The 25,830-nt window shown below is 40.9% G+C and overlaps 1 protein-coding gene across 4 annotated transcripts in view; it reads right to left on the reverse strand.

Annotated features, from left to right (window-relative positions):
• FMN1 (formin 1) overlaps positions 1-25,830 on the reverse strand; it is a 340,681-nt gene that overhangs the window by 241,397 nt on the left and 73,454 nt on the right. For 2 of the 4 annotated variants that reach the window (XM_070503796.1, XM_070503791.1), the window contains exons 1-2: positions 13,585-15,744; positions 12,060-12,177 (exon numbers count right to left, since the gene is read on the reverse strand). In XM_070503796.1, coding sequence (XP_070359897.1) covers positions 12,060-12,177; positions 13,585-14,964 — 1,498 coding nt within the window. In that variant the 5' untranslated portion in view covers positions 14,965-15,744. Of the gene's footprint in view, positions 1-12,059; positions 12,178-13,584; positions 15,745-25,830 lie in introns of those variants that run through there. The other 2 variants (XM_070503784.1, XM_070503780.1) reach the window with 1 other exon arrangement.

A 25,830-nucleotide genomic window follows, 5' to 3' on the forward strand; every position in this document is an offset into this window, starting at 1 on the left:
TGCATGACATTGATTCCATAGCCCAAGCTCCCTAAATCATTACAGCACACTAGCACCTTCAACACATTGTTATCTACACCACGCACAAAAATTCTGGAGTGAATAAAAATCTAAACATATATGTGTATGTATTAATTAAAATATACATATTGGTAAAGTTTAGGTTAGGCTTCCTTAAGACCAATAACACAACAAATCCAGGAGAGACATGACTACCTAAAACACACAATTTCCATATAATAAAAGACAGCAGGAGATAAAACTCACGGCAAGCTGGAGACTACAATCACAATATACATAACAGTCAAAGGACTAGTTTCCTTAGTATATAAAAACTCCTTCAAATCATTAAGAATAAAGACCCAATTTACAAAAGCGCAAAGAACACCAGCAGGCAAGTCACAAAAGCTAAAATGAAAAGATGTCCAACCTTGCTAGTATCAGAGAAACACACGTTAAAAATACTATGCAGGAGCCGGCCTGGTGGCGCAGCAGTTAAATTCGCATGTTCCGCTTTGGCTGCCTGGGGTTCGTTGGCTTGGGTCATAGGTGTGGACATGGCACCACTTGTCAAGCCATGCTGTGGCAGGCATCCCACATATGAAAAAAAATAGAGGAAGATGGGCACAGACGTTAGCTCAGGGCCGGTCTTCATCAGCAAAAAGAGGAAAATTGGCAGTAGTTACCTCAGGGCTAATCTTCCTCAAAAAAAAAAAGTATGCAATTTTTAACCATTAGATTAGCATAGATTAAATGAGCATTGGTGAACTGTGAGTAATGGACATTCTTGTTTTAGTTTAATACTAATTGGATCAATATTTTGAGAGGGCAATTGTGCAGTATCTCCCAGTGGTTAAAATGGGCAAGGACTCTAACACAGCAATTCTGCTTCTATCCTATCAAAGCACTTCCAGGTATGCACAAAACAGAAGTACAGGAATTTCGTTAAAGCATTGGTTGCAACAGCAAAAAATTCTAAGTGATTAAAAGATCCATCAGTAAGGGAATAGTTTAATACGTTACAGTTACTATTTTATTAACTACTCTGCGGCCATTAAAAAGATGAGGTAGAGGGGCTGGCCCCGTGGCCGAGTGGTTAAGTTCGCGCGCTCCGCTGCAGGCGGCCCAGTGTTTCGTTGGTTCGAATCCTGGGCGCAGACATGGCACTGCTCGTCAGACCACGCTGAGGCGGCGTCCCACGTGCCACAACTAGAAGAACCCACAACGAAGAATACACAACTATGTACCGGGGGGCTTTGGGGAGAAAAAGGAAAAAATAAAATCTTAAAAAAAAAAAAAATTATAAAAAAAAAAAAATGAGGTAGAATGAGAATGCTATGTATGTACTGAGATGGAAAGATCCTTTTTTTTCCAATATAAAAAAAGCTGTATGGCAGCAAGTTTGCCAGATACTTGAATACAAGGTGAGTAAGTTGAATACAAGGTCAACGTGAGAGGGAGCGAGGAGTGAGGGATCCTAACAAAAAAGTCCGAAAATGGAATTTTAAAAAACATATGCACAATTGCATCAAAAATTTTAGAATACTTAGAAATAAATTTAAAGGAAATTGTGTAAAACCTCTACAAAGATAATCATAAAACACTGAGAGAAATTAGAGGAGACTACATTCAAATAAATATTTGATTTATGTAAAGATATACTATATTTTGAATTAAAAACTCAGTCTTATAAAGATGTCAATGCAATCAAAATCAAAATCATAATGTCAAAATTGATAAAAAGTGATTACCAAATGCATACAGAAATACAAAGAGCTGAGAGCCACTGCAGTAAGAGGGCATATCCTGGTGGATTATTTTGAGTATTATGGAGTTATAGTCAATAAGACAATGTGAGATTGGTACAAAGTTAGATAAGCCTAGAGAATAGAGAATGGTGGAACAGAATAGAGAGTCTGGTGGGGGTGGTGGGAGAGGGGAAAAGGTAGGTTCTTCAGTAAATAATTCTAGGTAATTTGGATATGGAAAAAACAAACTTGACCCCACCTCAACTCATATGCAAAGATCAATGCCCGGTATGTTGTAGGTCTAAATGAAGAGTGCTAATGCCTTTTCAAGGGAAATTGAGAATATTTTCATGACTGCGTTAGGGAAAGATTACTTTAAGAAGGCTCAAAACATCCTAACCATAAGAACAAGATTGATTATAGTAAAACTGAGCATTTCAATTCATCAAAGGCATCATTAGGAGAGTGAAAAGACAATCCAGAGTGGAGAAAAATATTTCCAACACAACTAACCAAAGGGCTTATATCCAGCATGTAATAGAACTTCTCTACAAAATAAAAGATACACAACTTATTAAAATCGGACAAGTGACTTGAACAGGGACTTCACAAAAGAAGATATTCAATGGTCAAACATGTGAGAAAGTGCTTGATCAGGAAAATGCCCATTAAAACCAGAATGGCTTGAAGTAGAAAGACCAACACACCAAATGTTGGCAAAGATGTGGAGCACCTGAAGCTGTGATGTACTGCAGGTGGGAGTATAAATTGATACCATCACTTTGGAAAACTGTTAGGTAGCATCTACTGACATTGAATACAGACACAGCCTATGACCAGGAAGTCCACTCTCAAGTATATACCCAAGAGAAATGTGTTCCTATGGGTACCAAAAGACACGCACGAGAATGTTTATAGCAACATATTCATAACATCCCAAAACTGGGGCAAACACCAATGTCCATCATCATTAAAATGGATAAACAAATTGTGATATATTCAACAATGAAATACTATAAGGCAATGAAAATAAATGAACTACAGGTTCATGCAACAACAGGTTTGGTTTTTTGAATTAATGTTGAAGGAAAGAAGCCAGATAAAAAAGTGAGTCAATTTATATTAAGGTCAAAAGCAGGTGAAATTAATCTACAGCCTTGGCTATCAGGATAGAGGTTTCCTCTGAGGAAAAGGGAAATTATGGGGATTGGAAGGGGGCAAGAGGGAGCTTCTGGGTGCTAGTAATATATTTCTTGACTCGCATGGTGGTTACATGAGTATATTCTTTGTTATAATTCATAGAACTATATACACTTGTCATATAAGCAATTTTCCATAGGTTATACTTCAAGAAAAACTCATTTAAAAAAGACAATTGTGATGCCATTGAACTTTATTATCTCATTTTATCTTTACAAGAATTATTTAAATTCATCACCCTTGTTTTTATAAGATGAGGATATCAACTCAAGTCAAAGCTAATATGTGACAGATCCAAACTTCAAACTCAAGTCTATTTGATGCTCATATTCATGAAATCTGAAGTAAACGTAATTCCAAAGTTAAGTAGGTCCTTAGGACTTCCCTGGTTTTATTTTTCTTTCCCTCTAAGACAGTTTTCCACCTTTCTCCTCGTATGTTCCCTTCCTTCCATCCAGTGCCTCTCTTTATCTGAGGAGAACGCTCAAGAGTTTAGATATTGAAACTTTGCGTTTAGATATTTCTCAGAAATCAAGTCATTTGTTCTTTCTATAGAAAAAAATTTACAATCTCCCAGCTGCTTCCTATGGAGAAGGGATTTGAAGGAGTGAGTGCCTTTTCTTTGATGGCTAGGGGCACACTAAAGGGAGATGGAGAAGAAGTGACTAATGGAGCCGCAAACGAAAAGGTTGAGGGACGGAGCTAGGAGGGGAAGATGCTGAAGGAGGAAAGGTGGAGAGGTTGCTTGATAGAGGTTCCAGAAAAAGAACACTTGGTGGCTGGCAAGAGATGAAGATTTGACAGAGAGAACAAAAATGGGGCCACCTGGATAGAAATTTTGAGAAAGAAGAAAAATATTGAAAGGAAGTACTTGTGAAAATGTGTCATAAGATATGGCATATCAAGCTTCATTCTCATCTCCCCAAAAAAGGCCTCAAAGTAATTTGAGCTCTCATTTTATTTTTGCTAAGATACAGTAAAACTACTGAAATATATAACTTTTCAAATAAAAATGTTTGTTCGTGTACCTCCTAAAATCAAAAAAGGGTACACCATGCATTTTAGCACACAAACTGTGGCCTGACAAATGTTAACTGAACGAGCCCCATCTGAACTTTGCAAGAATCCACAAACCAGAAGGATTTTTATTTGCTTTAAATCAGTTAAGTGAGCCTCACTAGCATTAAAAATACCATTAAAACTCCCCTTTTTGATTTTTGTGAGTCAAAAAAGCAGCATGAAATGATCTGGTCAATTTCTGCAGATGCGTCTGATAAGCTGGTATAGTATCCTTTATTATTCAGATACTCAACTCCCATAATTTTTTTCAATAACCAGCATAATTCTTAAATGCTACATTCCCATGTATTTTCCTTGCTCGGTCTTTAAATGCCAGTATCTTGGCAGGAAAAAAAATCCATCACTCTCCAATCCCTTCCCAACTTGGAGCTGCCATTCTTCTCTCTAAATTGTAATTTCAGCTCTTTTATTAATTATATGTATCTTTCAGTAAGTCATATCCTCTCTGGCTCAAAGAGTAAAATGAGTAGGATGAACTAAATGATTTTTAAGATGCTGGCAGCTCTAAATTTTCAATATCCTAAAATTCCAGATTCTATATTTTAATCTCTTGCTTCTACTCCCCTCAGCCAAAAGCCTTTACTAATATTTCCTTCAACACAACATGTGATTGCTGAGTCACTCGTCCACAGCCTAGGCTTCCTTCTGCTTACCATCGAGCTTCAGTTCCCATTTATGTACAGAAGTCAACCTCTCCCCAGTGCTCCCAGCCATAAAGTAAGTGGAAGCCGGACACATGAGCTTCACCCTCTAGTTTCCCAGGCCACTCTCTTTCTACAGCCACAAAATGCAAGGCTTTCCTGGACTTTAGTATGTACAGCTGCCAATTTCTGGGTTATCACTATCACTCCACAATCGTCACAAAAGCCAATATGCAAGGAACAAACCCATTGCTTGCATCAAAAAAGGAGACACTGAGAATAACTTGTCTAGACATATGACATTCATTCATGGAATTCAGGAAAATCCATTCATGGCTAAGGCAGTCTGTTAGCTATGAATGGAGAAGTTTTAAAAAGTACAGTAGGCCAAGAAATATTCCAAGATATTTATAGCTCTCCCTGACTGGTGAAGCAAGGATGTCTGACTCACCAGGAAGGGTGGCAAACAGCTCTGTCACTTTATAACCAAGGTAACCCAAGTTAGAGACAAACCAGAAAGTAGGCCGATCTTAGCTAAGTTGAGGGACGGGTTATTTCTCTATCTCATCAAAAATTCTCTAAATAGGGATGCTTCTGAGTTACTCTAAAGTCCACAGTGGTGTTAGTAAGCCCCAAGAGATGCCACACACTGACAGCTTGCTCACTCACAATAACCACAATGCCCCATGCTAGACCCTGTCTTCTAAAAAAGCCATGCTCACTCAGCAGGGCCGCCCATATGCCATCCCACAGCCGCAGGCCAGCTCTGAGGTGCAGCAAGTGGAGAGAAGAGCTTTTCCAGATACACAGTGGGGAAGAAAGCAACTACGCACAGTTAATTTTATTTCAGAAAACAAGAGTGCTTTTCTTTGTACTTTTTTCTCCCTCATTCCATGGGTAATTAAGTCACTGTCAGTTCTCTCAAACATTAACTTCATTTCCTCTCAGGATGCTGAGGCACATACCATGACAACATTTTTAAGTTTCTTAATAATGAGATGTTTCAGACCATCTTTCATAATACAAAGTAGGAGATGAACAGGAAAGGGAACCCAGCTCTGGGCTGAACATTTATAACAAAGGCCCTTCATCTGAACCTGGGGAGGTGGGGTGAGGGGAGCAGGGTCTGAAATACATGAAGAAGATACTGCAGTATTTTCTTCTGTAGCTTTCTAGCATTACATTTCTAAAGGAGTGTCAGAACATGAAGAAGCTCTAACCAGAGTAAAACTGAGGGAAGGTACCCCTGAGATCAGTCTGTCCATCCAAGTGTCAGCCCAGCCTCCGGAGGGAAGTCTACAGAAGAGCTGGCACGCGTGAGTCACTAGATTCTTAGGAATGCATTTGCCTTTTAGGAAAAATAAACAAGTCACAAGACACAAATTCATATCATGTGTTTGTAAAGAATAATATGCCTGGGAATATGTTTAGAAAGACTAAGTACAGGATATATATTTAGTTAACTGAGTCATAAAAGAAAATCTGGATCATTTTATATGTTCCTGGGTGGAAATACTAAGCATTTTAGAGACCACAATTTTCATTCCCACCTTCACATTAACTTATAAATCAACATAATTCCAATAAAAATCCTAAAGGGATCCTTCTGTAACATAAACAAGTAAACTAAGATTTTCTGGAAGAATAAATAAATACGAATAAAGCCAAAAACATTTTTTAAAAGTATGCAAGAGAACTCCAACAGATTCTGAGACATATTATAATGCTGCAATAATTAAGAAACGGGTACAAAATACAAACACAAAGGGAACAGAACATCCAAAACAGTCTAAAACTTAGCAAAGAGAGGAATAATTACTCCAGAAGGCTGCTGTAAAATTAGTAACTTAGAAAAAAAGTTGTCTTAGATCTCTACCCCAGGTCATGCACCAAAATGAATTTTTCATATGAAATAGAAGGAAGGAAGGAAGAAAATAAGGAAAGAGGTAGAAAGAAATCATTTAACAATTTGAAAATATAGATGCTTTTTGAATAGAAGTCAACTTAAGCCAACAGAAAAATTATACAATAAAATGAGGATAGATTTTGATTATATAAATATTTAAAACTTCTATATGCCAGAAAACACAATAAGTAAAACTAGAGCAAATTATTAAAATATTCCGTTTTTAAAAGCATTTTTATCTAAAGATTCGGTAAGAAAAAATATAGCAGTTTATTAATATGCATCAAAAACCCTAAAAGGCATATAGCCTTATATCTAGCAATTCCATCACAAAGAATTTATCCTAATACTATTAAAGATAAAAACACTTATGAACAAAAATATTTACAGCATCGTTATTTCCATTATTATATTACACATAACTTACCTAAATTTTTTTTTCCCAAAGATTGGCACCTGAGCTAACAACTGTTGCCAATCTTTTTTTTTTTTCTTTCTGTTTTTCTCCCCAAATCCCCCCAGTACATAGTTGTATATTATAGCTGTGGGTCCTTCTAGTTGTGGCACGTGGGACGCCACCTCAGAGTGGCCTGATGAGTGGTGCCATGTCTGCACCTAGGACCCAAACCAGCAAAACCCTGGGCTCCCACAGCAGAGCACACAAACTTAACCACTCGGCCACAGGGCCAACACCTAAATTTCTATAAATATAATCATTGTCGACATGTAGATATCATTTTAAGAAATAATTTAAAGATATAGTCAAGTTTTCAAGTGAGAAAAGCAGTCTTCACAGTGTGACCAAAAACATTTAAGGGGCCGGCCCAGTGGCATAGTGGTTAAGTTCACATACTCCGTTTCAGCAGCCTGGGGTTTGCAGGTTTGGATCCTGGGTGTGGACCTACACATAGCTCATCAAGCCATGCTGTGGTGGCAACCCATATACAAAACAGAGGCAGACTGGTACAGATGCTAGCTCAGGGCAATCTTCCTCCCCTCCCAAAAAAAGTATTAAAATCATATAGGCCTATTATAATTCAAAATGTTGGCAACACTTACTCTAAGAAACAGAATTATAGAAAGTTTCTTTTGCTTTGTGATATTTGTAGATATTTCCAAATTTATTTTTTATTTTGTTATACTGTAAGGAAACTTAAAACTTATGGAAGATCTTCTGAGATCCACAAACAGAGCCTGTACATTAAGGAGATGGAGGCATCCAGCGAGCAGAGCTCTGAATGAGAGCCATCATATTTTCAATAGACTGACTGGAATAGAAAACATAACCCACCCTCAGGATGATAAAAATCAAGAGTTTTTCTTCATGCTATTGTGTTAGGACCCCGTGTGGTCAGGGGTAATGAGGTAAGTGTGTGACAATCCTCCTCCATGCAGGCTGAGGGGCTTTAGAACCTTCTTCCACCTGGATTCTATCAGCAATGTACCTGTGCATGATATCTTCTGTTTGCCTCTCCAGATCCACTCTCCCTCCTTCTGAGCCCTATTCGGACCCCCATTGTCCAGCCTAAAGGGATGGCATAAAGTGGCTCCCCGTCCTCTGACTTTTCTTTGGTTTGGCCAATGGGAGTGATGGTGGGAGACCAGAGAGCAGGGTAACAGGGTGAAGGTACTTATTCCCCCAGCTCCCTCCCCCCATCAGGTCACTGCATCCCTCCACTGAAGGCCACCGCTCCCGGCGGGCAGCCCTCCCACAGCACTCCACTTCCCTCTCAAGTTCCGGGTTTCACCAACAGCTTCTTCTACCCTTGCCCCTCAGGTCCAGGGCCATAGAAACTCCTCACTATTACTAGCCCCAGAGCACTGACCCATCTCTTCCTGCTTTTCCTAAACCCTGCCCACACCTCTAATAAACTCTCAGTCAAATCACCCAATTTGAATGTGTCGCCTGATTCCCAACAGGATCCTGGTTAAGACAGTAATATAGATAAACATCAAAAGAGAAAAATACGGCTAAGTGCATTCATACCTCACTAAAGAAAAAAAGTGACCCGATGTGGTTGAGAAAAATTTCAATCAAGTTTGAGATAAAATGTTTCACCCTATGTGAACTCTATGATTCAAAGATTCTATGATACTAGAACATCCTTACGCTATCCAGTTTTGTTGTTGTTTTAAGACTCTGGCAAGTTACTAACCCTTAGATAACCTCACCACGTACAGGACAGTGTACTGCAAGAGGAAGAGAACACTGGTTTTCTATTTCTCAGGAGACAAACTTAAAGGCGGAGTTTTTCTCTTACATTCCCTTGTATTGGATCACAGAACACCTTTTCACTTTGTTATGACTGGGTTTTACTTAGCCTCGAGCTTCACAAGCTTGTCAAATTCACTGCATCCAGATGTTTCTGTACTGTCAGCAGCAGAGGAAAGTGGCACAGACTCACCATGGCTTGATTAACTGTTTAAGGATGTGAGGAGCAAACTAAAACATTTCTCCTAAAAAAGCAAGATCATCTCACAAGCTTATTTCAATAGCAAGCTCCTATACTCAGGGGAGAAAAGACAATTCTGAGAATATAGGGCCTGTCACTCAGATTGTCCCCAGCCGAATTCCAAAGAAAAGAGGAAAAATGCTCTTTTCACTCAAAATGGCTGCGAGGCATCCCAAACTCAAAGCAGAATTGCATTGACAATAATGTAAGAAAGCACGGCACAAGAGACAGGAGAAAGCCATTCCCTCTAATTTGAGCAGAGTAATTCGGGCCCAGTTAACACTGGGGCCCTTCCCTGAGTGGTAGAGGTCAACTCCAGCACCCGTGGCAGTCCCTTGAGTGACAGCTTTGGTGGCGGCTGGTGTTTCTCTCAATTGGCACATCACCAAGGCTCCGAAAGCTCATATATTGGCAGTGGAAGTGCCATTGATGGAGGGCACAATGTCATCAGAATGGATCAGAGGCTCTAGTGGGAGTCAAAGGCTTTAGCTGCCAAGGGAGGTAGCTGCAGTGTCAGCAGCTACAGATGATGCTGATGGCTTTGGGAGTGTCAGGAGAGAGCATCTGTGGCAGTAGGCTCCAGCAACAGTAGTCAGCTATCTTCATATGGCTGAGAGGACTCTAGAACCCATAGTTTAAAGAGACAGGTTCTCTTATCTCAGCTTTCTTTGTATCCTTGAACAAACTAAGTTTACAGTATAAGGTGATCTCTTAAGCCCTCAGAAAAAGATCATCAAACGATAAACGCTGAATAGAGGCAAATCCAAGCAGTGTCAAGTCCAAAGTGGCTGTGGGTAGCTCAGGGACAGTGTGGGACTCATGAGGAGCAACACCGTCTCTTTCCCAGCTCTGCCAAGGACTGAGTTTAGATGTTGACAGCACAGAATTCCAACAGCATCCTTGAAATATGAATGCTTGAGTCTTCACCTCCCATTTCACTAATTTACTGAATAATACACCCTCGGAAAAATAAAGAGCACTAAAGATGCAAAACCATAAGACTTCAAACACCTTGAAATATCTTGGATCTAATTTCTCTCTGTGCTCCATTCACAATGGCAAATTTTGTATGTTTCCCTAAAGGCAAGGAAACCAATGGAAATACCACAAAATGTGTTAAACTATAAACCAAATACTTATGAGACTTCAGTTTTTCAACAAGAGTTTAAGAAAACCACATGGAAAATCTTAACATCCTCAAAATTAGCAATAAATGACAAGGCACCATATGCTGGTATTGAGTAATGGGATAAACAGGGGCATGGAGTATTTTATTCTTGATACCCCCAAAAGTATATCAGCCGAGTAAGGAGCCACCTAGAAGGCTCTCAAGAAGCCGAGCACCAGACCTGGGAGCCGGGTAAGTCAGCCACAGTCCTGCCACCCAAGGGAACTGGTTTGGGTCCTAGATGCCTTCTCCAGACAACAGCCAGCCCTCCCTCTCTCTCACTGTCGCTGTGCCATCACAACCCACCCAACAGCGCTATCTTTGTTCACCCTTTCCTCATCTCATCCACGACCTTAGACAGCTCTGAGGACACATTTCATGACCAAAAAAAGACTGGGAAAGGTAAGTTACAGAGCTCCTCTGAGTTTCTAGAAATGGAAGAGGCTAGAGTGAAGACCAAAGAATCTCTGCAGAGGTACCAATGCTCCCAAATATTACTTGAAGTGGATTGAAAAACAATTTATGACATTTATTTCCTTCTCTACTCAGCAAATGCTCATATGAAAAGGAAGACTGCCACAATGCACTAGAAGGGACAAGATGAAGATTACCAATATAAACTAGGAATAAGAACTTATGACACTCTGGGTTTTCATTGAAGCGAAAACTTCAGCACTTTTATTTGTTAAAACTCTGCCAGATCATGCGAAAGATAACTTGGTAGGTGGTTCAATATTGCAATCACAAGCATTCCAATTCTGGAAAATCAAATGTAGGCAAGAAGACTGAAATAGCTATCTATTTCCAATAAGGCTATGATAATTTTCATTCTATAAATCAACCACTGCAGAAAAAAATGCTATGAAATAGTTGTCTTGGGGTAGTCAGAAGTTTGCAACTGTGAAAATGGAAGCTAAAAGCAACCAGGTTGTAGAACTTGAGATTCATTTACCAATGAGATTCGTCTATGTTCTCAATCACTGAAGTCATTTTACAGTACTACAGACAACCCATATTGCTAAACCACCCAAACTTTGATCCACTTGTGCCTGCTAATGAATAGGAACTGAAAGAAGTATTTCTCTATAGTCAGAGAGACTGATTTCAATATACATACATACCTAAGACAACAAGCAAAATATAAGCCTGTATAGGTAATCTTCAAATATGAGGAAGAAGACAACGTTTTTCAGAGATACGTGCAGACACACATATACAATAAGATACACCATCCTCTCATTCTTCATTTTTGTTAGTTTCATGTGAATCTTTCACTTAAAAAGTAAAAATATCTAGATCCCCATTCAATTTAAATATTTTCAAGCAAAGCTCCTGGGAAGGTTTCCAGAGAGTTAGATTGCTTTAGAATTGGCCATGCATTAAAAAAAGCTTTGTCTAACAAAAGTAAAAGAGTAACTGATATGGTATCCGTACATTCGCTCTGCACAAGGTTCCTGTAGCTCAAAAGAATTACTCACAAACAACAAATCAGATTGCAGCTCTGGAGAATCATACTCTGCCTCTTCCAGCAACCCTGCCAGCTCACATAGCACTCTATGGGGGCCAACCACCTGCTTCCTGAGGAATCTGTAATCTACCTTCTCCATTAGTTGCCCAAAGGGTCTCCTACTTTACACACCGCCCCCCCTCATTCATTCCATTGCATTCACCTTTCATCTCCAAGAGATTCATTAACGATAAATGTACTAGGGTTCGCTTTAACAGCACAACCAAAAAGAAAAGGCTTCAGCGTTACATTTTATAATGAAACAAAATTCAAACTCCGAGAGTCTATTGAACTAGAACTAACAGCCATTGCAGCAAGAGATTCATTCCCAGGTACCCGGCTTCTTTTCACATTACCTGCTTCAGTGTACTTCAATCCCACTTTTTCTTCTGTGTCTTTTGTCTTTGGGGGTGGCCAGACAGCCTGGAGTCGGCCAGGAGTCCTATCATCCTGCTCAGTGGGGCTGTGGTCAGGCTGTTAAAAAAGCGGGCAAAGAAAAAAGTTAAATGAAATGTGGCTAGAGCCAATTAATCCCAGAAAACAAACACACTAACTCTAAAATTAATTTTAATGGTCAGTTGCATCTTGCTCTCGTCTACTTTAATTGAAACACATCACTACAGCATGATCCTTTTCCAGAAATGTGAAGTGATCAGTGAGGGCAAAAATAAAAAAAAAAAAACAATTCAAGGCCAAGTGTTGCACAACCCTTAATAGATGATTTTTATCATATAACAATTTTTTCAAAATCATAAATAAACTTTGAGTTGAAGATTCAGATACAAATGCACTACAATCAGGTACATTTATAGGAATGTTTACAAGTGTATCCCAAACAACTCTACAGCTATTTATGACATAAAGACCAGTTTTGCATTTTCCATGAGCATTAGCTGTAGGCCAAGCTACATCTCTCTGAGCTGATCCATACTGTTAATTTCAATTTTTTTCTTTCCTATATAAAAAAAAAAATGAATGAGATGACCTTCACATTCAAGTTTTAAAGGAGTTGATTTTTTTACAATTAGGAGAATGCTATATTGTGTTTTTAACTACCACCTAAGAATTTTTCCAAAGACTTCTATATTTTCAACGTTTTAACTGATCAACTACGTAAAAGGGTTGATATTAAGCAAGAAATTCTATTCATTGTTCTTATGAACCTTAAAGATCTACTGAATAGGTCCTTACTTGTCTTTATAAATTACCTGAATTAGTTTTCTTTTAATAATAGTAAGAGCTTTCATTAATTAGATGGTTACCATGTGCTAACTTCATTTAATCCTCACAGCAACCTTGTAAGATAAGGGTTATTTTCTTCATTTTGCTGGAGCAAATTGAGGCTCAGAGATGACCAAGGCCACCCAGCTAGTAAACGGCAGAGTTAGAATTAAAACCCAGATCTCATTCTAAATCCAGTGCTCAATCAGGACGCCTTGTAACTGACACAGAACATTTTAATCACATTGCAAACATGTATTTTGCCAAATGGCAGACCTTCAAAGAAAAAATATATAGTCTTCACAGAGGTATAATTAAGTGGTAAGGAAATCTGGGCTATATTTCCATATTGCATCGCTTCCTCATGCTGCCTAGTTTTTATAAGGACATTTATTCTTAGTGTTTAAACTCAGAGTGACAGTTTTCCTTTCCTACCCTCACATATATCCCTCTTAGAACACTCCAGAAAAATGCAAGGAAGGAAGAAAATGCTTTTGTCCAACTCCATACTCCTTACAAGGACAATTTGATTATAATCATCTTTGACCTAGAAGAGGGTCACTAACAATAGGTAACTGGGATTCACTTTGACAGGAAACCTGAAAAGAAATACAGCAGCATCACATTTTATGCCAAAACACAAAATCCAATTCTACATACGCTTTTGGAATCAGAGGGGCCATCCGCTGGCCTTGACTTAGACCGTTCAAACACAGCTCTTAGCGACTCCTTCTCATGCCTCATCTTGCGCTTGAGAGCTTCCAGCTCAGAGGTGTCAGCTGTGGTCCCCTTTTTGGGGGGACGAATAAATAAGGCTTTAAAGGCCTCCAGGGCAGTCTCTGGTGACTTTGGCTTGACCTCTCCACTCTGGGTTTGGGCTTCTCCGGGGCCGCTCTGGCTCTCCTGGGCAACGCTGTGGCCCATCTCTTCTCCTCTGGGCTGTTCAGGGTCTCCTGCCTTCAGTTCAGCTTTGGGCATGTCAATGTTGAGCAGCTGAGAAAGCTGCTCCAGGAGAGTGGGAGGGGCCTTCGGATCAGTTGATTTCTGCCCAGCCTTCACTGTCTGAGGCCCTGCCTGCGCTAGAGACTTCTGAACAGGCTGGGTCAATTTGAGCAAAGCCAAGTCCCCATCCTTTGGTTTAATTTCAGTGATGGTCTCCCCTCCCTCGGATGTAGCCCCCTTCTTCAGCACACGAAGTCCACTAAAAAAGGCTGGCAGCTGGAATGACTTCTCTCCAGGGACTTCTTTTTTAGAAGAGGTATTCTCAGTGACGCCGTCGCTCAAGTTCTGGTCTATTACCGCAGGTAGGACTTGGGAACCTTCTTCTCCAGCTTGTCCTTGGCTGGGGCTGTGCTCTGTCTGAAGGCCATCATCGCCAGACTCCTGTGTGCTACTTATCTCAGATGGAGTCCTTTGAGGACTTTCTGCACAGGGCTCTGTACCATCCCTTTCCCCAGTGGTAGTATTTTCCCTAAAATCTCCTGGCTTTTCTTTGGGCTCTTGCGATGGCTCAGATAAAACAACACTGGGGGACTTTGGGCCATTGGTGTTGCTTCTCTCTTCTGGCTCCTGGCCACCATCATCAGAGTCGGAATCACTGGTGGTGTTCACAAGGGTACCACGAACCAAAATGACATCGTCTCTGCTCACACTCAAAGCAGTGAGTGGAAGTTTTTCACCAGGGAGAGAAATCCCTGCCTCTGCCGTTGCCTGACTTCCCTCTGACTCCATCTCCATCTCTACCCTTGCAGTCTTCCCATCATTTCCAAGGTCAGGTGGAACCTGAGCCTCTGCCTCCTGTTGATCTGAGCCATTGCTGGGATCATCAAGCTGAGGTATGGGATCCACGACTAAACTGTGGAATGCTTTCAGCACTGCATCTTCCTCTTCAGGCTTCACAGTTTCCAATTTACTTGTAAACCCAAACAGAGTTTTCATAGAGAACTTGCTCAGGATCGACTGAGCCATTTCCAGTCCGGCTTCGGGTTTTTCTGGTCCTGAGACATCATTGCCATTCAGAGAGTTACTAAGGTCCTCCATGTCTCAGCAGTGCCCTCAGTGGGAGTTCCGACTTGTTACCTTCCCCAGCTTTCTCAGCTTATCCGCTCCATCAGCTCTTAACTTACAGGACAGAGAGCAACAGGACCCGGCAGCCAGACTCCACAGCCGAAGAGCGAGCACACTTGGTTTCTTTCAGGTCGCTCACTGCGCCCTCCTTCCGGTTTGCGCGATGATGGTGTGCCCAGGGCAACTGTAAAAAGTCCGTGGAGCTTTATGCCTAGAAGCAGCCGAGGCTGCACACCTTACTACACACAGGCTGGGGAGGCTGCTCCTCCGGGACTTCCGTATTTATTCCCGGTGACAAAAAGCTTTTCGTCGTAGGGAAAGTCAGCCTGCTCCCCTCATCCCAGCCCTGGACTTCACCACGAGCTCCGCCCCAGTGCCTGCCCTTCTCCTGGTTGCTTTCAACTTCCTCATTGGTGAGCGCGCGAGGCTCTTGAAAGTGCTGAGCTGGCAAGCTGATCCTGACAGTCCTCAACCACCCCCTGGAGCAGCCCAAGAAATTCTTAAGGGAATGAGGAGAAAATGACTGAAATACTTCTTACGCACCCTCCTTTGCCCTCTAAATTATGGTCAGAAGCCTGTGGCATCCAGGCCAAAAAAACTAGCAGCGCAAACAGATCCAGAGCCACTTACAAAGCCCGAAGCAAAGAAATAAAAGTAAAGAAAATAGATCATCTCAAAATGCCAGGAACTCTCAAAAGCAGTTAATTTACTGCCCTTGAAGCTTTCTTTTTTTTTTTTTTTTTTTTTAAGTGCTTTCTTCCGCTTCCCAGCAGGTTTCATCTGGAATGCAGATTTCAGCTGCCGGGGCCAGAGAAGGAAAACCAACACGACTGGTTTCAGATTACGGCTGTTTTAGCTCGGCCCTGCTGTCTCAGTGTTCTACAAACAGGTACTCAGGCAAGCACGCCCACCACGCCCAGTGTCCACCAGCCTTAGGGTGGCGGAGTAAACAGCCCCAGCCTGGCAGGAATGATTACCCTCCACGCTCTCTGTGCCAACCTCAGGCTTCTGCTCAGCAGCTCTGACTTCCTGGCTTCTTAGGAATCCTGGTGGCCAAAGGGCACGCCTCTCTGCTTCAGTGATCCAACAAACTAAATGAAGCCTGGCATGGGACAAAGTAACACACAACCTGCCTTGTTAGGCAAAGCAGTTCATCAGAGGTCCCCCAGGAGCCACATTCCCCTAAAGGACAAAACATCTGAAGGGTCTCTACCAGTCAGGTCTCTATCACAGACCCAATTTGCCTAAAACAAAGATAGGACAGACAAAACCACCACTGAACATCAGCTGATTGTGGTTTCCAACACTGATTATCTGCTGGGAACCTGGCAAGGAAGGTTGTGGAAAAACTGCAGCTCTGTTTCCTAGTTGCATAGCTGCCTCTTGGGAGAGCTTCCCGTTGCAACTGAAGATCTCAGTGTTTTTGAAATCCCATCCAGTCAGCAGGCATTTAGTAAGCACCTGCAATGGACGAGGCACCGTGCTGGATCAGGAGAGTCAAACTGGCTTAATAGTAATCATGACTTAATAGTAATCACTGGCTCTTTGAGCAATGCTGCAAGAAGATCGAGCCCAACTGCAAATAGCAATTTATTCTGCAAAATAGAAGCTGTAGCCACAAGCAACGTGACAGTCTTTCTTTATGTGAAGCGGGGAATGGCTGTGGGTCCCACACTGATAACTTGAATGTTCCCCAATAACCATTAATACTGAGAAATTCTGAACGCAGTGCATTTCTAGCAATGTGTTCAAAGGAACCCTCACACAAAAAAGGTACAGATTATTATATCCCATCGAACCCTACGGGCAAATTAAGACAGTACCTCCTAATCCTTGATTTCACCTTGTGTCTAAATGGACACCTTCCTGTTTACTCCTGATCCCAGTATATTTTGGGATTATTAACTAGGGCACATCTAATCAAAAGGCCACACGACACACAGAAAGATGCATTGGTGCCATGGAAGCCTTAGAACAAGCTTCCTGTCTAGAGGAAATGCCCATTGATAAAATCAGACTTCTGTTTCTTGAAGACTGAGAAAAGAGGAATCATCACACTAGATCATACACCAGATGATAAAAATCAGTCTTCAGAACTACGAGAACCATCTAACATACAGGTCGGGGGAGGACACGTGGCACATATTTGATGTTTTTTTTTTTTTTTTTTTTTAACTGAGAAGGCTCCATTTTCTCAGACATAACTAATTATTGACTTCCAGAATAAGTATCCAAGCACCCTCAGCAGATTTGAGCAAAATGGGACATAAGCTGGAAGGGACTGTTGCTCTTCGACACTACAGCATGGAGCCCAATTGTAAAGTTTCAGCATCCTCCCAGCACACATGGACGCCAAACACTTTCATGGAAAGTGGGGCAAGTCTTGGGTCCCAGGAGATCATTTGCTCCCAGCCCCTTGACTCGAGGTAGGTATTATTCAGTTCATTTTAAAAGTGAAGCAACCATGGCCAAGATGACATAATTGACCCAAGTTACACAGCTAATAAGCGGGGAATAGTAATAGTATCCAACATTTATTAGGTGTTTACTACATACCAAGGACTATTCTGGGTGCTCCACATATATTAACTGATTAATACACATAACAATGAGGTTGGTATTCTCTTTTTTCTATTTGGAAACTGAGGCACAGAAAGATGAAGTGGCCTGCCCACATTCACAGTGTCAGTGAGTGGTGGAACTTGAATCCAAGCCATCAGGTGCCAGAAGCCACAACCACTTTTCTAAAACCCTGAGCTCAGCTTCCTGCCATAACAAGACTCCACACACGCCTGCGTCTTGAAGTGCACAGGCGTGTCAGCCCAGCTGGTGGCCTCTCCTGAGGACATGTAATATACTTTACACTCTGAGATGACACAGAAGACTGACTTCACGAAAAACTTATTATGAGAAGGACTATTCTTTTCCCTTATTGTAATTTAGGGGAAAATTGAGAGGGGCTGCTTAGAAAAATCAAGCAAAAATTCCTAGCTGGATTGTCTACTGGTCGCAGTCAGGACATAGAGTCTCTGAACTCAAACACATCAAGAGGCTTTCCAGCTCACCCATACGATTCTCCTTCATTTATAAAGTGTAACTCCATTACAAAGACATATTCATCCAACAATCATTATTAAACACCAACTATGTACGAGGCCCCGAGGATATGAAGATGAAGAAAGACCAGCCCTCCAACTTTCAGAAACATATAGTTTAACGGGGGAAATCAGCTAAGAAAGAGGTGACTCTGTTCATAGACTGTAACTAAGTCCTTTATCCCCCAGACACAGTCTGAATAGCAACAGCTGGACCTCAAACAATTTTGAATGAAAGCAAGCAGTGACCATCTAAACATGAAGATGAGTGAGAAAGAGTGGCATGGAAATTCAAATCGATCTTTGAATATTGACTCTTTCAGGCCTCTGGTTCTCCTAACCATGAAAAATGTTACTACTTCTGGTCATTTAGGAACCTGAAAAATGTCTCAGACTGTAATGTTGCAATGAGCAGCCTACAAACTTTACTTTTTTAAAAAAAAATTGGCTCCTGAGTTAACATCTGTTCCCAGTCCCTCCCCCTCCCCCAGCCCCCCAGTGCATAGTTGTATATTCTAGTTGTAGGTCCTTCTAGTTCTGCTCTGTGGGATACCGCCTCAGCATGGCTTGATGAGCCATGCTAGGTCTGTGCCCAGGATCAGAACCAGCAAAATCCTGGGCTGCCGAAGCAGAGCACACGAACTTAACCACTCGGCAACAGGGCAGGCCCTTATTAATTGGTTGGTCTTGAAAAATGGGTCTATTTAATGTTTTAACATTTTCAGGGGGAAAAAATAATCACTTCCCTTACACATTATTTATCTCAGCGTCTTATTCTGTGATGAATAATTATTAAGTACCTACTACAAAAGACCAGTGACAGCCAAGACTTTCTCCTTTACAGCCTCACCTAATTCTTTTGTTCTAACCTCAAAACGCTTAAGCTCTCTAATAGCTACACCTGTGCAAAAGGCCTGATTAAAAATGATCTACCTTAGACAACTAAGTTAAAACAGACATAATTAATTAGGTAGTATTAAACTCACGTGATGTCCTTTGTAATGATGTTAAAAACAGTCGGTACCCAGCCACTTGAAAACTGAACATAGTATCTGTATGGAGAGTTTACTACCAGTGAATTTTCCATGTTTCTCCCATCTCTCCATCCTTTCAGATTGAAGCTGGAGCCGATTGTGCCTCATGGCAATAAGAGCATCAGCCCAACAGCCCACCTGGTGAGGTGAGGCTAAAAGAGTAGTTGCAACAAAAAAGACACATCACTTCCTGAGAGCAAGATAACCTAGCTTCTCGACTCTCATGGGAATAATCAGTCTGAAGAACTGAGTTTTTAAAAATTCAATTCGCAGAAATTACACACTGCCTAAAAGAAAAACTTCCCAATCCCACACGCCCTTACTCTTTGCAGCCCTTCCCCTTATCATTCAGCTTAGATAATTCCCTCTCACATTCTCGAAAAACCCAGAAAGGCAAGGAAAAAGTAAAGCAAATGAAGATTACGTTTCATGGTGTTAGGCTACTTAATTCTCATGTTTCTCGTTACCTAATTTATTTCAAGTTGTGGGCCTGATTTTAATGACTGTTTCTAGTTTCCTAAAGTGGTTCAACTAGGTTCATGTGACCATTGCTTGAGACAACAAGTAAAAAGCGGAGTTAAAATTAGTAAGAGTGTAGAAACTATTTCTGTGGAAGAAAAACTTTAGAGCAATGGCCTTGGAAAAGTAAGTACAGTCATGTGTCGCTTAATGACAGGGATAGGTCCTGAGACATGCATCGTTAGGCAATTTCATCATTGTGCTAACATCCTCGAGTGTACTTACACAAACCTAGATGGTATAGCCTACTACACACCTAGGCTATACGGTACTAATCTTAGGGGACCACTGTCGTATATGCAATCTGTTGTTGACTGAAACATCATTATGCAGTGCCTGACTGTAAGTAAACTATGAATAAAGGTATGTGTGGGGTAATGGGTGGAGATGTGTTTTTTGGGTTAAAGAAGTATGTTTTAATGTACCAAATGAAGTCTGGTACAAAAGGTGAGAGCTGAGGAAATTATGACATCACAAGGATGCCAAAAGACATTTGGTAAATGAATGAGGTGTCTTATGAAAGGAGCATAAGATTATAGAAGAAATTGGATAGAATCAAATTGTTGGGAGGCTAAATGGGACTTCAGAAATATTAGAAATCAACTAGGTCAAACCTTCTTATTTCAAAGATGAAGACATCCGAAGTCAGGAGAAGCTGAAGAGCTGGTACCAGTCCACACGGCTCAAGGGGAGTGGCAAAATGGGAAGCAATGTGCTCTAACTCCTGGTCACCCCGTGTCACATCCCCCACTGCCTTGTCCTGTGATCTCACCTTCTTCCTGAGCAGCATCCTCCTTATGCTTATTTTCCACATCTTCGAAATGGAGTCGTGAGGCCAAATGAAAGACAAAACTAGAGACCCTCTTCGCCTTCTCCTTCTGTTTCAGCTTTGCAGCACCTTCCCTGCCTTCCTGGTGTGGCTTCCCACTGCAAACTAATACAACACTTATAACAGCCCTTCTGGGTCAGCCTATCAGAAGCCAGAAACTTGTTTTTACTACTCAGCTAAAATGAAAACGGGCTGCAGCTGCCTATTGCAAGGACAGGTCTCAGTGATTAAGGCCTTCTTCCATTGAGCGGTCTTAGTGTAAAATGTCTCTAAGACTGGGCAGCATCAAAGCTTCCATGGAACTGTCTCCACGGGGCAGCATCAAAGCTTCCATGGAAATGTCTCCATGGGGCAGTATCAAAGCTTCCATGGAAATGGGTTGGATGTCAATAACAAACTAGAAGACTCTGAAAGGGAAGAGGAGAGACTGGGGCATACATGAGAAGCTAGAGGAGAGCAGTAGGTATGTGATCTTTCAATGATCAAGGAATGAGGGCAGTGTGCAGAGTTAAGAACCTGGCCCTGGGCCCTGGGCTCACATCCTACTCTGCTCCTTCAAGAAGCTTGACCTTAGGCAAGTTATATAAACAACCTGTGTCTCAACTTCCTCACCTGCAAACTGGGAATAAGAATAGTACCTATTTCATGGGTTATTAGGAGCATTAATAAACTAATATGTGTTTGACACTCTCGTCAATGTCTGGCACATAGTAAGTACTACATGGGTATGATGTTTTCACAGGAAAGGAACAACTTTCTTAGGGGTGCTAACCAGCATCTAACAGAACTTTTTTTTAACCATGTCAATATGAAATAAATATTTACTGATAAACTGACAGCTCAAGCAGGAGGTTGCCTCTCCCAATTTCCTCCTACATATGCACTTGGGCAGAGGCGCCATTTGGTCAGAACAGGACTGTTGTTATAGAAAGGCCTACTAAGGGCCCCAGTGCCACATCTGTGCCACGAGAGAATTGAGCTCTAAAGAAAATTCTTTCAAGGGATATCTTTGTGTGTTTCAGGACCAGTGCTCTCTGGATGGGTTTCTTCCACTTGTGTCACCTGAAGAGAGTAATTAAAGTTTTCACAGGTGGCCCCTGTAGAGGGTGACAGAGTTCACCCTGTTCTTGATTACTTTTCCTGTGCTCCAAGATGATTTTTAAACCAACTCAATCATTTCAGAGGCAAGAGAAATCCAAGAATTGGGAGTTTCCTTCCATTGTTTTCCTAAGAGTTTATTGACACCCGCTGCTGCTGCTATGCGAGTGTGGTCCCCCAACACTGTGATTCCTCTCCCTGTGGGGAAAGTGTTCCCAGACGATGACTGGCCTGGGAATGTGCCCAGGTCTCCAACAGCAAAGCACTGACCATTTTCTTTTTTGTTTGTTTGTTTATTTAAGCCAACTCATTAGACTTCAAAGGTGTTACTTCATTTAAAATTTCCTTATTCTTACAAATATGAAAATCAAGCTTGAAATAGTTACTAAATCACTGGTTGGGATCTTACAGTCAAATGTTTCCAAGATTGATTCCACCAAGCAGTATCAAAGGTTCCTTGGAAATGGATTCAATGTTGATGATAAAATAAAATAACGTAAGTGGGGACTAGCCAGGTGGCACAGAGGTTAAGTTCACACGGTCCACTTTGGTGGCCAGGTTTCACTGGTTCGGATCCCAGTTGTGGACGTACACACTGTTCATCAAGCCATACTGTGGTGGCATCCCACATACAAAATAGAGGAAGGTTGGCACAGATGTTCACTCAAGGACAATCTTCCTCAAGCAAAAAGAGGAAGACTGGCAAGAGATGTTAGCTCAGTGCCAATCTTCCTCAACAAAAATATTAATAAAATTAATAATGTGAGAGGGAAAATGAAAGGCTATGACTTGAGTTGTGACACCAGAGGGGAGGAAAAAATGGAGCATTCTTTAAGGTACAGACCTTCCTGGGACATGCTTCTGAAGGGTTTGGAGCTGTTCCAAAATGAATAATATTGATGTCCCTCACAGATAATCACTACAGAAGGTATGGAGTCCATAGAGAAAGCATTTCACTGTTATTAAAGTTGCTTGTGATAAAAGTTTGAGATGAAGATCTGGAATCTAACAAACCATATATACCCATGGCTGCATATACTCTCCTTCTTCCCAAGTAGTAAAACCAGACAGTCATTGACTATGCTATAACTGGGCATCTTTTTCTTGTCCTTAATTTTTTTTCAGTAAAAGTTATCTTGAGGGGCCAGCCCAGTGGTGCAGCAGTTAAGTGTGCACGTTCCACTTCGGCGGCCTGGGGTTCGCTGGTTTGGATCCTGGGTGCGGACATGGCACTGCTTGGCAAGCCATGCTGTGGTAGGCATCCCACATATAAAGCAGAGGAAGATGGGCATAGATGTTAGCTCAGGGCCAGTCTTCCTCAGCAAAAAGAGGAGGATTGGCGGCAGATGTTAGCTCAGGGCTAATCTTCCTCAACAACAAAAAAAGTTATCTTGAGAATATTAGTTCAAACACCAAAGATCCAAGTATCATTTAAAAATAATTTTATATTTAAAGGAGGCAATAGAAAAATTAGGGAGGATGGGGATTTACTTAAAATGAAATGAAGGCGAATGAGAAGAGCATGCATTAGGGGAGAGGAGGGAGAGAACTAACATTCTTTTAGGGTGTCATTGTTGTCCCAAGTAGGCACCATGCTAGGTTCCTTATGCAAGTTTTCTCGTGCCTTAAGTCCTTCCCATAACTCTGAGAAAGGTATCACTGACCCCATTTTATAGATTAGTGCTATCCAGTGCCTGTTTCTGCAATGACGGAAATGTGCTGTATCTATGTCATCCAATACAGTAGAGACTAGCCACAGGTGGCCTCTGAGCACTTAAAATGTGGCTAGTGTGACTAAGGAACTAAATTTTTAATTTTAATTAATAGCCACAGATGGCCAGCAACTACTGTTTGGACACTGCTGTAGATGTTAATACAGCATTCACAGAATGCTCAAATGTTCAAAGAAATTAGGTCAGTTCTCAGATTACACAATGAGTAGCATAGCCAGTATTTGAACTGGACCAATCTGATTCTAAATGTTCATTCTTTTCATTACAGTAAGTCAAGAACTATAGTATTTTGTGAGAGTTCTCTTTCACATTGAAACATCTGAATGGAGGCAAAATCGATCACCTGGTTGCCAGAATGAAATGACTCCTGAAGTTAGAAGGAATTTGCAGAGAACAGAAAGGACACAAAGATTATGGACCCTGATTTGATCAGTAATGAATCCTTGAAGTTAATACTCGCATGATGCAGTAATTTTAAGAGAAAAATATGGAAGCAAATGTAAATGCGTTAAAATTACAAAGAAGAGGGGCCGGACTGGTGGCACAGTGGTTAAGTTCACACATTCCACTTTGGCGGCCCAGGGTTTGCTGATTGGGATGCTGGGTACAGATCCCATGCACCACTTGTCAAGCCATGCTGTGGCAGGCGTCCCACATATGAAGTAGAGGAAGATGGGCATGGATGTTAGCTCAGGGCCAGTCTTCCTCAGCAAAAAGAGGAGGATTGTCGGCAGATGTTAGCTCAGAGCTAATCTTCCTCAAAAAAAAGAAAAAAATTACAATGAAGAAAATAAGCTACGCATTGCCAGGGCTACAATTCTATTCTTGAACACAGTTGAAGAAGGCAGGGAAAAGTAGAGAAGGAGATAAGAGCTGTGGCTTTGAAGTGGAGTGTACTTGGGTTCAATAAGAGATATTACTTATGAATTGCATACCAGCTACGTCACTTAGGCAAGTTCCTTAACTTCTATGAACCAGTGTCTATGTGTGTAAAATGGGAAAAATATTTAACACATAGGATTGTTTTAAGAATTAAATGTGCTAATTCCTAACCCAGCACTTGCTTGACTCCCCACAGACAATAAACAGTGGTCATCGTTATGATGGAGTGGGTATAGTTTCAGGAATCAATGAGCAGGAGAGAGGAATCATATTTCCATAATTTTGAAATATATTCGTTATCACCTCCATTTTGTACATCATTTTAATTTGGGATTTAAATGAAACAAGTATATACAGCACTGCTGTCATTCTCAATGCTTTAAAAAGTATCATGAAGTATTCTGAAGACATGTCATAATAGTTCCTAGAATCGAGGTCACTTTCTATAGCTGCAGAGGGAAGTTTACCATGTTCATACACAGGACATTTATGTAGCAGCTGAGTTCTTAATGCTATTTAGAAATGATGATAGTAAATCAAGATGCCTTAATTGAAGCCTGTAAAAATGCAAAGGTAAGAGAAAAATAGCTGGACCATAAAAACTGGAACCTCATGTTAACATAGGAGTGCTCTCGAACATTCTGTGGGCAAAAGTGACTGCATTTGAAATTCTAAATGAGTCATGTGGGGTTGTAATTTTAGCCACAAATTCCCATCTTTGTCCTGGAGAGAGAAGAGAGAAAATGTTCTTCTGAACTACACACATGGAACATGAATGATACACGTAGAAAGAGACCAGAGTTTAAAGAGACGAGCGAAGTTCACAGCACTGAGTCCAGTGAACGCACACAGAACTCTTGTTTTTTGGACAGAAAAAGGAGGCTGAAAAAAATGGAACTCGTTCACAGGTGGCAAAAAAGCAATCATTTGAATTTTAGAGAAATCAAGATATTTCAGCTGCAATATTTCAATTCATTTAAACAAAATTCCTAGACAAATTTCTCACCGTAAAACTCAGTTCTATTCTGTAAACTCTCAGGCTTTGAAAGAGCAACATGAAGTTTTCTCTGGGTATACTCTTAAGAGTCCAAATTTTACATGAACAGCAATTATATCTCCTGTTAGAAGAGACAAAGAGGAAATTTGGACAATTAAGTGTTACCAAGATCAAAGAAAAGCGAATTTCACAATTCCATTAACCATTACCGTGATTGAACGGTTAAGCTAAGCTTATTATCCTTTTTGTTTTATAAAGAAATCTGAGATGTTAATAGATTTGTTATTATCTTGCAGTAAATAGAGAGGACAGGTGGATGCCAAGGGAGGTGCATGAAATGGCACAAGAACTGACCTTTATGATTGGTATAAATTAGGATTTCTATTTAAATGTGATAACAACCTTCCACACCGATTTCAAAATTAGAACTAATTTTAGAAAGATAACTGTTTACATTTCATGGTGTTTAGGAAGAAAATCAGATTACTTTTTTTCAAATGCTTTATCATGACAAATTGATGAAGAATTTGTAAGGGGAAAAAAGAGGATTTTCCAGTTCAATCAATAATTCATCAATTCCAACTGTTCTTTTTACCTGGATGGTTTCTTGATCATTTATCATACAGCCAACAGACACATTACCTCTAGCTCT

This window comes from Equus asinus, chromosome 2 (assembly GCF_041296235.1).
Source record: "Equus asinus isolate D_3611 breed Donkey chromosome 2, EquAss-T2T_v2, whole genome shotgun sequence".
Classification (NCBI taxonomy): domain Eukaryota; kingdom Metazoa; phylum Chordata; class Mammalia; order Perissodactyla; family Equidae; genus Equus; species Equus asinus.